Source organism: Balaenoptera acutorostrata, chromosome 7 (assembly GCF_949987535.1).
Source record: "Balaenoptera acutorostrata chromosome 7, mBalAcu1.1, whole genome shotgun sequence".
Taxonomy (NCBI): domain Eukaryota; kingdom Metazoa; phylum Chordata; class Mammalia; order Artiodactyla; family Balaenopteridae; genus Balaenoptera; species Balaenoptera acutorostrata.
Window position 1 is genome coordinate 115,583,945 of NC_080070.1, and position 13,363 is coordinate 115,597,307.

The 13,363-nt window shown below is 50.3% G+C and overlaps 1 protein-coding gene across 2 annotated transcripts in view; it reads left to right on the forward strand.

The window, feature by feature from the left end:
• DDC (dopa decarboxylase) overlaps positions 1–13,363 on the forward strand; it is an 82,485-nt gene that overhangs the window by 65,006 nt on the left and 4,116 nt on the right. For both annotated transcript variants that reach the window (XM_007178347.2, XM_007178348.3), the window contains exons 10-13: positions 3,447–3,523; positions 7,057–7,076; positions 8,470–8,568; positions 10,745–10,846. In XM_007178347.2, the coding sequence (XP_007178409.1) occupies positions 3,447–3,523; positions 7,057–7,076; positions 8,470–8,568; positions 10,745–10,846 (298 nt within the window). The remainder of the gene's footprint in view (positions 1–3,446; positions 3,524–7,056; positions 7,077–8,469; positions 8,569–10,744; positions 10,847–13,363) is intronic.

The following is a 13,363-nucleotide window of genomic DNA, read 5'->3' on the forward strand; positions in this document are numbered from 1 at the left end:
ATATTTTGCTATTCTAAGAGGTTATTGCAGTAAAAAATGAGGTGTCCCAACACAGTAGATCACAGATAATAAGGATACTCATAAGAACTGGATTTCAGAAAAGGCCAGGCATCCTTCAACTCTGCAGAGTTGAAAACAAGCAAGCAAACAGTTCTAAGTTGTGAATTTTTTATAGATGTGTTTAAAGGTTTTGCTAATACAACAAACAAGATGTAAATGGATTTTTTTTTTCTCTCACTGGCTTTTTTGTATTCCTCAAAATCAGAAGGGTCTCTCTTTTGTTTAATGAAATTTTATCAATGGTTAGTCCATAATTTAAACTCAATTCTTTGGTTATATTCTCTACGTATTAAAATGGACAAGATAATTGAAGTTTTAAAAACTTGACCTCATTACAAGCCCAGTAAATACGTTTTATAATGATTTCATTATTCTGTTCATAAGCTCTTTATTGTTCATTTGGGTATTTTGAATCTTTTATATGTAAATATGAACCATTCTGCTCTGACCTCAATGTCCCTTAATATCAGATTTTCTCCAAAGAGAGCCTCAAATTCCACCAAGGGCATGTTTTACTCTGCCTTTAAAAAAGAGGGTTAATTTTTTTCCAAATAAAATTAAATTTTTTTAGTTTTATAGCTTTTGTACAACCCTGCTGTATTGGATTTTTTGAAAAATTCAGTTACTTGGGAAGATTTTAGATCACTCTGGTTATAGTAAGACGTGATTCTAGAACCTGTGCATGAAAACACAGTTTTCTATGAATCTCCTTTGTTTCTTTGCACTTTGGTCCTGGTGCTTTTGGCATCTTGAATTCTTTATACTGTTTCTGGCACCAAGAGGTAGCAGGAGCCCTCATTCAGGGAGCCCGTCACACACAGAGTTGTAGATTTCTTAAAAAGACAACATAAGAAGCCATGCTTTCTAGATAGGACAGGTGTCCCCTGCCCCCTCCTCCCTCAGGACCATCCCTCAGGAATGTGTCCAGTGACAGGGAGAGGCTTTCCTCACCGTGAGGCCCATCAGGGGTGAGATGACGTTGATCCCTAGAGAGGGTGTTTCTGTGCGTGTGTGTGTGTGTGTGTGTGCGTGTGTGTGCGTGTGTGCAAGCCTGTGTGTCTGCGTATGTGCATGCACACATCCATTTGCTTGTTTAAATAAAGTTTTCTTCTTTGTAGTATCATTAAACTTCACAGGGAAAAGCAAAGCTGGTACCTAAATTTTGGAGAGCAAACCACCACAGACCCACTGAAACCACGGATCAATGAACAAAGGGAAACTGGAAATCCTAGGACCTGAATGAATATGAAGATGTGACAGAATTCATGGGCATGCAGTAAAGCAGGACTTGGAGAACAGACTTAAACAGAAAACATGAAAACCAGAAAATAATTAGCTAAGGGCCCAAAGGAAGCCAGAAAACAGCGACAGAATAAACCCTCAAAACTAGAAGGAGGGAAATAATGAAGAGACAGACATGAAATAGGAAATAAGGAAACAGGAGCACAGATCAAGAGAGCCACATGCTGGTCCTTTACCTGCCTAATAAAATAGATGCTCTCCAGAAAGAAGGACCAGAAATAGAGGAGAAGGCACAGTAAACTGTACTGGAAATATAAGAAAGACAAAACCACAGACACAGCAGGCATTTAAAAAAAATAGCCAGAGAGCACTATGAATTACATCATTCCAGAATTGCCTACAAATGTACATATTCAATAACTACAAAAAATATGTCATCAAAACTGACTCAAGGGCTTCCCTGGTGGCGCAGTGGTTGAGAGTCCGCCTGCCAATGCAGGGGACACGGGTTCGAGCCCTGGTCCGGGAAGATCCCACATGCCGCAGAGCAACTAAGCTCGTGCGCCACAACTACTGAGCCTGCACTCTAGAGCCTGTGAGCCACAACTGCTGAGCCCAAGTGCCACAACTACTGAAGCCCATGCGCCTAGAGCCCGTGCTCCACAATGAGAGAGGCCACCGCAATGAGAAGCCTGCGCACCGCAATGAAGAGTAGCCCCCGCTCGCCGCAACTAGAGAAAGCCCGCACACAGCAACGAAGACCCAACACAGCCAAAAATAAATAAATAAAATAAATAAATTTATAAAAAAAAAAAAAAAAAAAAAAAAACTGACTCAAGAATAAATAGAAAACCTGAAACGTCTCATAGCTCTAAAGACTATGTGCCAATAGTTACATTTCACACAACAGAATCATCCAAATTCTTCTAACAGCAAGTTCTACCAACTGTCAAGGCATCTATAGGTCTAATTATAAATGTAATTCACAGACCAGCAAGGGGGACATAGATCATGAGGTCAGTGTCACTTTGATCCCAAAACCAGATGAGAAGCTGAGAAAGAAAAGCTACAGGACAAGCTCACAAAATTACATGTGGAAGTTCCAAGTAAATTTTAACAAATAAAATTCAATAATGTTTAAGGGGAAAATAAAGATGGTATATCGTGACTAAAATGTGTTCATTCCAGACATCCCAGGGTGGTTTAAAAATATTAAAAGATTTTAAAATGTCATGACCATGTTTAACAGTAAAGGAGAAAAAAAAGTTATCATCTCATTAGATACGGAAAAAGCATTAGATAAAATTCTAGAATTCTTAGTAAAAGAGGAACAGAAGAGAACTTTCCAAATCTGATAAAAAAATATCATCCAAAAAACTACAGCAAACCTATTCTCAGTGGTGAAATATGAGAAAAACTGCCTTTAACATCGGGAAAAAAATTACAATTCCCTTAATACACACCCTATTCAGTGTTGTGCTTTCCTAACCTATGCAGTAAGACATGACAGAGAAGTAAAAGTAAGGATTACAGTGGAAGCCACAAAACTCATGATTCTCAGATGGTGTGAGTGCCTTCAATGAGAACAGAATCTTCCGAGAAAGTATTAATAAGAGAACACAGCAAGATTTCTAGATACACAGCACTTTTAAGGGTGCATTTATTTGCATATACGATAAGTAGCACGTGTAAAATTTTTAAAAGAAATATTTTTTTATAATAGCAAGAAAAGATGTAAGGTTACTATGAATAAATATATCAAAACCTGTGTAGATTTTTATGAAGAAAAGGGTACAATTTTTTGGAAGCCATTCCAGAAGTCCTAACTAAATGAAAATGGAGACTCAATGTCAGGTCTCGGCACAATTCTAGTTGGACCAGGAATAAAGACCAAAGACTTAGTTTTATTATACCACGTACCCCCAACCTCAGGGGCCCGGAGGTCTGGAGGTTAATGCTGTGCTACAGCCGAGCCAGGGGACGGGGTGTGCAGATGAGGGGCATGCGTGCCGAGTGGGGTGTCAGGGAGGGGACCAGGGAGCAGGGGAGCCTGAACCCAGTGGGAGAAGGAACAGGAGGCGAGGGTCGTGCAGGCCCACCTGAAATGCCTTCTCGTTAAGCCCTTGGTTTGTTCTCTAAAACAGGGTGAAAAAGAGAACTGACCTGACCGGAGCCTTCAAATTGGACCCCGTGTACCTAAAGCACAGCCACCAGGACTCAGGTAAGCCGCTGGCCTTGCTTTCTCCAGTCTGTTCCCATCAGAGCTGCGTCCATGGTGCCCAGAGTCATGTCCACAGACTGGTCCTAGGGGGCCGGGTGCAGAGCCAGGAAGAGCTGCTTCCTGAGGCGGGGTGGTGATGGAGACGCGGTCCTGGCTCTTCTCCTCACTGTTTGGGGCAGGGTTGGGGGAGGCACCCATAGGGCCGGAGGGGCCACACGGCCCTCAACACGGGCGTGGGCACCGCCTGCGCTGAGCCTTTGAAATGATGACTGCCCTAAAGAGAGTTTGCATCGCTTAGACCAGGGGAAGAAACAGCTGGGCCAGGGGCCTGGGGAGGGAAGAGAAAATGGGGCAAGGCTGAGGCAGGATCCATTCACAAATGCGGATCTCTAAAAATTAAGTCTCCTGGTAAAAAAAACAAACCTTACGGATTACTTGAGATCCTGATCAGATAAAATGCATGAGGCGACCTGCACAGACACCCCGTCCCTCTATGCCCACTCACTGTAATCCACGCACTGGGGACGGTGATTTACATGCTTGTCTGTCCCTATAGGACTCAGCCTCCGGGTGGGGGAGGGTTCTCTCACTCTCCGAAGCCCTCATGGCCACCAGCAGGTGCCACACCGGCCACCATGGGGTCCAGGGACCCCGGGGAGGGAAGGACAGGCCAAGTCTTTGGGAACTTCTGCCACTGTCTGGTTGAGTTTCCTTAGACAACAGTGGATGTTAGTGATGGGAGGGACGCCGGAGATCACGTGACCCCACCCTCCACGAACTGAGCAGGAATTGGGCTGGCTGGAAGATGAGGCACTTTTTTTTTTTTTTTAATTAATTAATTAATTTATGGCTGTGTTGGGTCTTCGTTTCTGTGCGAGGGCTTTCTCCAGCTGCGGCGAGCGGGGGCCACTCTTCATCGTGGTGCGCGGGCCTCTCACTGTCGCGGCCTCTCTTGCTGCGGAGCACAGGCTCCAGACGCGCAGGCTCAGTAGTTGTGGCTCACGGGCCTAGTTGCTCCGCGGCATGTGGGATCCTCCCAGACCAGGGCTCGAACCCGTGTCCCCTGCACTGGCAGGCAATGCACTCAACCACTGCGCCACCAGGGAAGCCCGATGAGGCACTTTTGATGACTGTGGCAGGAGCACTGAACAGTAGTGACACAAGTCAAGGCACAGCCCCTTCCCTCCCATGCGGACCCCAGCCCGCGCGGTCTCCACGGAAAGATCATACCTCGGTTTTGCCTTCTTAAACTTGCCCACCGTCCCATGGGGCGCATTGGATACAAGCACCCACCCCCTGCTCAGCTGTGCTCAGAACCTAAAACTGCTCTAAAAAAATAAAGTCTAGTTTTTAAAAATGGCGTTGGCATAAAGCCATGAGAAATTAGGAGCCAGCTGCCAAAGCTCTTCTATTTAAAAATGCATTTCATGTTTGAATAATGAAAACCACAGTCATCATGACAGTTAGCAAAATGCTGCTCTTAAACAATGAAGGGATTCTCGGGACTTCCTTGGCAGTCCAGGGGTTAGGACCCAGCTCTTTCACTACCAGGGCCTGGATTCAATCCTTGATGACCGGGGAACTAGGATCCCGCAAGCCGTGTGGCATGGCCAAAAACAAAAAAAAAAGGAAGGAATTCTTAGAATGAGTTTAAGCCATCTCAGTAAAGTTCATTGCTCCAGGAATTTTTAAAAAGTGTAATTTTATTCCACGTTTATAGAAAGGCAGTTTCTGATTGAAATATTGGCTATGGCTGTTAAAGATGAACAATCTTAGTTATTTGTACTTTTCCCCCCCCAAAAATTTATGAATCAACAAAAGCAATGACCCATTTTGTGTTTGCCAAGTAAATCACCCAAAATCAACTTTAAACTTTTATGGCCACTGGATATAAGGGTATATTTTATCTGGATGGATCTCACTTTCCTGCGAAGGCTGCTGTAATTTGAAATGAAATATGTTTAGAGTGTTTTTTTTAAAGATCCTTTCTATTTAATAAAGAAATCTCTTCATCATTTAACTATTGAAAAGCCCACTCAGGACTGCCCACGTGGACTGCCCGTCCCCCGACACCCCGCAGCTCCCCAGGCTGCAGCCCAGTTCCTCCTGTGGGCCACTGGGACGCCTCCCTCTCATCACTGGGATCCAGGAGCAAAGTCTCCCACTCAGGGGTCCTCCCAGTCCTCTCGATGTGAGCAGGTGCCCTCCGCCTGCTGTCAGCCCCTAACCCACATCTCCCCACGCCTCCTTCACTGCACGTGAAGCCGTCACGCTCACTGGTCATGTGTCTCCTGCTAGCACCTGAGACCCCTGGAGTTGGGGGGACTCTCCCCGCTGTCCCCCTGACGGGTCAGCACTGTGGCAGCAACATTAGGGCAGCAACAGTGGGAGTGATTACGGCTCCCGTACACCCCTATGTTTGCTTTGCACTTTTACATATGTTGTCTCACTGGACTTGTGCCAAAGAGTGACCCAAAAAAGTGGGATTTTTTTTTTTCTATGACAGAAATTTCTGTCACCATGCAGATGATAGGAAAAGAGTGGCCACACCTGGTATATAGACTTTTCAGATGAATTCTTTCATTATAAAAACTGTACATTTGGAAGATAGGAAAGAGGTGAGCCAGAGCCCTAACCCTAAACTTAACCCCTAACCCTAACCCTAACCCTAACGCTGTGCCCAGTGGACCCAATGCAGTCTATCAGAGTGGGTGGCGGATTGCGGTAGGTGGACGGCCCATGCCAGCTGACCTCGGTGAGGGCCCGCAAGGCCATGCCACAGCTGATCTGACCTGGGGAGCCGGGTGTGCTCGCCAGCCACAGCGAGCCTCCTCTGGACGACACTGGAGGATCAGGGGTCCAAAACGCATCTCTCTAATCCCCACCTGATTCTGTGCCCAAGACTACCATGCAGAAACTTCTGTCTACGAAATTCTTTGTCCAGCGTTCTTTCTTCCATACCATCCTTGGCTTTACAGCTTTTGGCACAAGGGGAGACTAAAATGCAAACGAGTTCGTAACCCCTGTGAAGCCATTTGAATCCCAGATAATGAAACTGACTCGAAGAATACCCACGGGGTATTTGCTCAGCGCCAGAACCCAGACTAAGATCTGAGAATACAGAGATGAACACCCATCAGAAGTTTTTGATTCTTTTTTACATTCTAATTGCTCTTTATACCACAAATTCACCTTCCCACGCATGAATGAATGCATGATGAAGGCTGTATATGATCTGAATGCCTATTCACCACCGGGCACAAGGAGAAAGCTCAGATTTTCATGCTTATGTAAGTGCAGAAAGTGAAATGAATGGGAATCCATTCATAATTCGGCACTTCCGTTTATGCTCTGCTCTCTGGAATCCCCCCCGCCCTTGAATCTGTTACCTTGGGAAGTGGCTCAAGGAACACCCAGCCCTGCCCTCGGTGATTTTATGTCTGGTTCAGGAGATGATGGAAAAGACTTGGACATGCAATCAACTAATGTGTCTAATGGTTCCTTTCTGTTTCCTTTTTCTTTCTCTTTTCCAGGGCTTATCACTGACTACAGGGTAAGTGGAGATTTGTCTCCCTGAGTCCAGGTCTGTGGTAATCCAAAATGTGAATGCAGTGCGGGGCGCTGTCATGGTCTGTAGTTCCTGCAGCCTCCCGGCCCTCTCAGGATCAGGGTCCCACAAGAGGACACCCTCTAACTGGGTCCTAACTAGCGATCGGGCCTGGCAGTGGGCAGCTCTGCTGAGCCCACGGATGGCAGGGCTCAGGTTAGGAGGAAACGACGCTGCCCGTGCTCCTTGGAAGATTCCTCTGTAAGGCGGGGCGGTCCCTCCACTGTGTGCTCAGGCTGTGTGCCAGGAGCTGGCATCCCCAGGACAGTGGGAGAGCAAAGGGTCGGAGGGCATAAGAAGTGCTCGGACGACAGCCTCTTAACTGGCTGCTCTGGTGACAAGCCTCCTTCCCCAGGCAGGAGCCGTGCACTGCTCTGGCAGCTGCGGTGAGCCGGAAGATGGGCTGGGAATCAAATGGCAAACAAGCCTGGGCCCCCTCCTCTCCGAACTTACGTCTGGTCGGGGGTGAGGGGAAAAGGCTGGGTGCACAGGGCACCTCTGCCCCCGGGGAATCTACCCCACTCCAGAGAGGTAGTGACAGCATTTTAGGGTGACAGTGGAATGAACACTCAAACTGTGTGCCTTTTTACTCCGGTAAACAAAGATGGAGGAAAGTCCCCCTCGGCCCCTCCTTTATAAGTTCCAGTAGGACGTGCCTATGTGTAAAATCCCAATGAAATGCCACTGTTTTATCTTCCCAAATGTCCCCTCACTTCTCTCCCCTCTGTGTCCTCTCTTGCTTGCTTTGGTACATTTACAACCGTTGGAGAGTGTCACAGCCGGGCAGCTGGCAAATTCAGGAAAAACTAGGGAAGGCTCACGAGACGTCCCGCATGTTGACGGCTCTGTTTTCTGGTGACAGCGTCTGGCAGGTCGTTCCACGGCGGCCTGCGGGGCAGGAAGAGGATGCATGTTGCTCTAGAGAATGGTGCTGAGACGTCACGGGGAGCGCGCTGCAGAGGGTGTGGGCTTTTGTGCCCCCGTCCTCTTTCCTGTAGGCAGAGAAACCAGTGAACAGCCCCCCTCCCCCCCCCCACTGGGTCGTAAGCCCCGTGGGGCAGGCCCGTACCTCCCCGCATCTGCTCACGATGGCTCCCGAGCCTAGCACCGCCTGGCCCCCGTGTGCCCTGCACGAGCATCACGGAGCTTTGCACAGAGAGCCTCCGGCTGCCGGACCGCTTACTCCACTGCTGTCAGCTTTGCCATCCAGGATGGGGCATGGCAGCCAAAGGGGGTGTCCTCCAGGCCCTTCAAGAGAAACAGACAAGGCCATGAGTCAAAAAGGAAACCAGCCCTTAGCATAGCCCTCACGGACATGCCGCGTTGTGTCTCATTTCAGCACTGGCAGCTGCCGCTGGGCCGGAGGTTCCGCTCTTTGAAGATGTGGTTTGTTTTCAGGATGTACGGAGTCAAGGGACTGCAGGCCTATATCCGCAAGGTGAGTTTGTTTTCATTATTTATCCGGGTGACATTAGGGAGGTCTTAGACTTTAGAAAGGAAGTATGGTGTCTTCATAAACCACTCTAAGGGATACTTTGGGCTGTTGAGAGTAGGGCATTTGTAAGATGCTCAATGCACGATGCTGGGTCTTTTAGACACTTTCACGGGGACTGAAGGTTATCACTCCCGGAGACTGTCGAAGTGACAGACACTCTTAGCTGCCACCGGAGCCACCGCTGGCCCACAGTGAGGTCCAGTCCACAATGGCGGTAATGAGGATGCAGTAGGTTTTTCTCCAGGAAACTGCCAGAATGGGAGAGATTGGGCTGGGTGGGCGGGATGACCTCCAGCCCGGCATTCTCCAACACACCCCCGGCCAGAAGCACATGCACGACCTTGGTCTCTCGGAGTGGGTTTCAGCAACCTCTATTTAGCAAGCAAACAGGTGGCTGTGATGTACGCTAAAATGTGAGAACCGTGGATCGACTCTAAGCCCCACGACCCTGCTTTGTTTTTTTAAATTTTATTGAAGTATAGTTGATTTACAATGTTGTGTTAGTTTCAGGTGCACAGCGAAGTGATTCAGTTATACGTATATATCTATTCTTTTTTCAGATTCTCTTCCATTATAAGTTATTACAAGATACTGAGTAGAGTTCCCTGTACTATACAGTAGGACCTTCTTGTTTATTTTATATAGAGTAGTGTGTATACCCTGCTTTTTTTTTTTTTAACAATCGAGGACACTGAGTCCAGAGGAGGTCTGCTCCCTTAACTGGCTGCAGAAGGCCTGCCGATTTCCAGCCGGGCGCTCCCATCCTGCCGTCCTTCCTCACCTGTGGGCCCACCTTGATGGACAGAGGTCCTCAGACATCACGGGGACGGGGCACCCTGCAGTGTCTCATTCTGGCGACAGTGCAGCTTCGGGCGGCGGGGGGGCGGCCCCAGGCCCCTCCCCTGCGACAGGGCACGTGGCAGCGGGCAGGGGCCCCTGTGGTGCTGCACACACAAGCATCCATCTGTCTTACGAGGCTGCTCCGGGGGCCATAAAGCACCTGGAGGCTCTCCGTGCGGAAGAGAACTAGGAGGGGCGTGTGCATGAGTTCACGAGTTCTCCCCCACTGCAGGACCTGTGCTCAAAAGTAATGACGGTGCAGCTGCTCTGGGGAGAGAAGGCAAAACCCAGGTGGTTTATCTCGCCACGATGATTCCAGCTGGAAGCTCAGGGGAAGCTGGGTGTGATCACATCGCTGCTTCCTGAAAAGGCCTGCAAGCCTCCCTGAGAGGCACCGGCCCTGCCTTCCCAGGAGGGGACTGAGTGGCCGGAGCCCCATACACCCCGGCAGATGGGCGGCTCCTCAGGACCCAGCTCGAGGGGACCCCTGCCAGCACAGTCTCTGGAGCCCTCTAGGTCGTCGTCCTGGGCCTGGGGGCCACTCATTCAAACGGCGTGTCTGTCCCAACACTTGGAGCAGCACGATCTCTGCTCAGATGCTTCCGGGGCCCCTGCCAGTGACCCCGCGCTGGATACCGGGGTTTAGGACGTGCTCCATGTGTGCCGAGACCCGGGCGAGCTGGCTCTCCGGTCACATATTGTGTGAATCGGCGTTTGGTTTCTGTAAACATCGAGGCGTTTAGTAAGGGGGTGGGTTCAGGGGGAGCAGGCAGCCCTGGATGGGTGAGGTTCTCACCTCCGGTGGCAGGTGCTGTGGAGTAACAAACAGCAGCAGACCTGGAGCTCTGGTATCAGCATCAGCCTCGGTCTCCTGGTCTGCAGAATGGGCGTGATTGTGGTGTCCTTCCCTGTGTCGCGGGTCAGCACGACAGCAGGGTGGTGAAGTGCTCGGCGCCCCAGCCAACGTCGGCCACTGTTTCTCTTCTGGAATGTTTAAACCCCTCTTGACAGCATTTATCCTAAAATTATAAAAGATTATTTGGTGGGATGAAAACGGTCCCCTGAGCAGAAGATGACAAGGGGTGTTTTTCTGAAGACTTCAGCCCTTTTCTCCTGGTAGCCAGTTTCTCAACCTGCACGGGGACAGCTGGGGAGTGGGTGACATCAGTACTGAAGAAAATGGCTAAAGCTTATCAATGAATTATATTAGACATGCAGTCTAATAGCTCTGAACCAAGTGGTGATGAGAAACTCAGACAGATGTCCCTTCCCTTTGCAGCACGTCCAGCTGTCCCACGAATTCGAGGCCTTGGTGCACCAGGACCCCCGCTTTGAAATCTGTGCAGAAGTCACTCTGGGGCTGGTCTGTTTCCGGCTAAAGGTACGTCTAAGTCGACTTAGTCGTCTGCATTTCCTTTGAATATGACAAAGAGGAAACTCTCATTCATTATGTCCATGCTCCAAAACACGCCTGAGCTCCCCAGAGACCGTGGATTCCCCCCGAATTTTCCAGCCTGCTGTTCCCACCTCCCTGCCTTGACTTCCCGGGACACTCTTCTCACTGGTGCTCAGACTTCTTGCCTGTGTAGACCCGGCCCGAGGATGCTTGCCATCTTCTCTATCCATCCATCCCTGCCACTCGAACCCTCCAAGGACGGACCCACCCACGGGCTCACTGGTCCGAGCATGGTCCCCAGACAAGCATGGGCATCACCTGGGAGCCTGTGAGAAGCCAGTCTTGGGCCCACCCGGGACCCGCTGACCCCTACATGACCCTCAGGCTGCTGGTGCGCACGCAGGGGCTGGAGGAGCGCTGGTCCCTGGGGTTGGTTATTCTGCTGCCTGAGGGCCTCAGCCACCTTTGCTGGGAATCATGACCACATTGCTCCAAAGACCCCAAGAGGAGCTGCACGCACAGGCCCCTTAGTAACCTGCCCTGTGTGAGGGAAGCCGGGTTGGGGCCTAGCGCCCTGCCTGCTCTCCGGCTAGCTTTCTGTTTGCAGAGTTGACGCCACCCACAGGCCTTCTTGTCCGAATCCACAAAGGGCAGCAGGAGAAGGGGCCATGGGCTCAGTCGCCTTGGCGAGGTGCTGCCCATCCGGACATGGCCCTTGGCTCCCCCTTCCCTTCCCCTCTGTGATTCTCGGGGCTTTGAAGGCTGGCAGGAACCAGCCATGGAAAAGCCTGGAAGCAGGAGAGGGAGAGCAGAGTCCTGACACAAGAGCTGGCAGGGAGACGTGAGGTCCCTGCAGCGCGTCACTCAGAGACACCTGAGCACAGGTGTGCAGAGGCTGGCGCAAGGTCCCCGGGGTGACCGGATGGGGCAGTTCAGTCCGCGCTGGCGTTGGTGGCAAGTGTGCTCTGACTCGCTCGCCATCGATCAGTCGTTTTTGCTTCTACTGCCAGTGTTCTTGTAGGATTTACATTCTTTAATTTTTAGCCGTTTTGTTGAGATATAATCCACATGCCATACACTTTGTCCATACAAAGTATGCATCTCAATGATTTTCAGCCTATCCACGGGGTTGCACAGCCTTCACAACGATCTAACTTCAGAACATCTTCATTTTCCCCCAAAGAGGGCCCACACCCACCCGCAGTCGCCCCGGCCCCCATCCTTCGGGCCACGGACCCGTTTCCTGTCCCTGCGGATCTGTCTGCTCTCCTTCGGGCCACGGACCCGTTTCCTGTCCCTGCGGACCTGTCTGCTCTCCTTCGGGCCACGGACCCGTTTCCTGTCCCTGTGGACCTGTCTGCTCTCCTTCAGGCCACAGACCCGTTTCCTGTCCCTGCGGACCTGTCTGCTCTGGACAGTCATGTCCATGGGCTCGTCAATATGCTGCCTTTTGCGACTGGCTTCTTCCACTGAGCGTAACGTTGTCAAAGTCGAGACTTTTATTTTCTCCTGCTCATTTACGAGGGCACCAAAGCCGCCTGTGTGTGTCCTGCCCACTCTTCTCCTGGGCAGCATGGTGTGCCCTCCCGCCCAGGAAGCCCAGGGGCTTTTCAGAAAGCAAAACATATCTTTGGTGAAACTTGTTACTTCCATTCCACGAATCCAGTTTCTTCTCAGGGAGGAAGTTATCCAGGCGTTGTGGCTCACTTTTCTGCCCCCCACATCTGCTATCTTGTTATTTTATTCTTTGCCCCGTGGCTGCCCATTCTGGATGCCAAGTCCTCTCCATCATCCACGGCTCAACGTGTGCGTGGTCTTTGTTTGACCTGAAGCGGATAAGCTGTTGCCATGGCACCAATTTCCTTCCCCCCCTCATCTCAGCCAGCCTCCCTGATCCCACTCTGCACCTGCTCAGTCCGTCTTTGCCGTTGCTTCTGTTGTTACATCTCAGACTGACTTCTCTGTTTGGCTCTTTGCCTCTATCTCGTAGAAAATATATCTTGTCCAATCCATTCGAAAATGGCAAGCAAAGTTTTCCTAAGTGACTTGCTTTTACTTCCTACATACGTAATTTTCAGGTGTTTGCTCTTCTGTGAAGTCTTCCTGGTGAAATTCCATCCTTTCATACCATCGTTTCTTCCTTCTCATCCTCAACCTCGAGCACATGCAGCTCTGTCTGGACCTGGTGCACGTCAGCAGTTTCTGAGTGGCCTTTGGCCCATGCACTGTCCACGGGGCATCAGCTGGAGCTGATGCAGGCCATCAGCCAGCGGCCGGGAGGCCCTGTGTGGACCCAAGGCCAGTGTCCAGCATCCGGCCGACCAGGACACTTCCCTTCCCTCCATCCTCCCTGCCCTTGAGACAGAGCAAGAACAAGAACAGTGTAGTCCACTGAGGGTCACATGACCCAGGACCCTGGGCCCCACTTCCAGGCCCTTCTGCAACAACTAGAAGGCGCGTGGGGGTGGAGTCACTGCCTGGATACAGAATGAAGACTGAGAG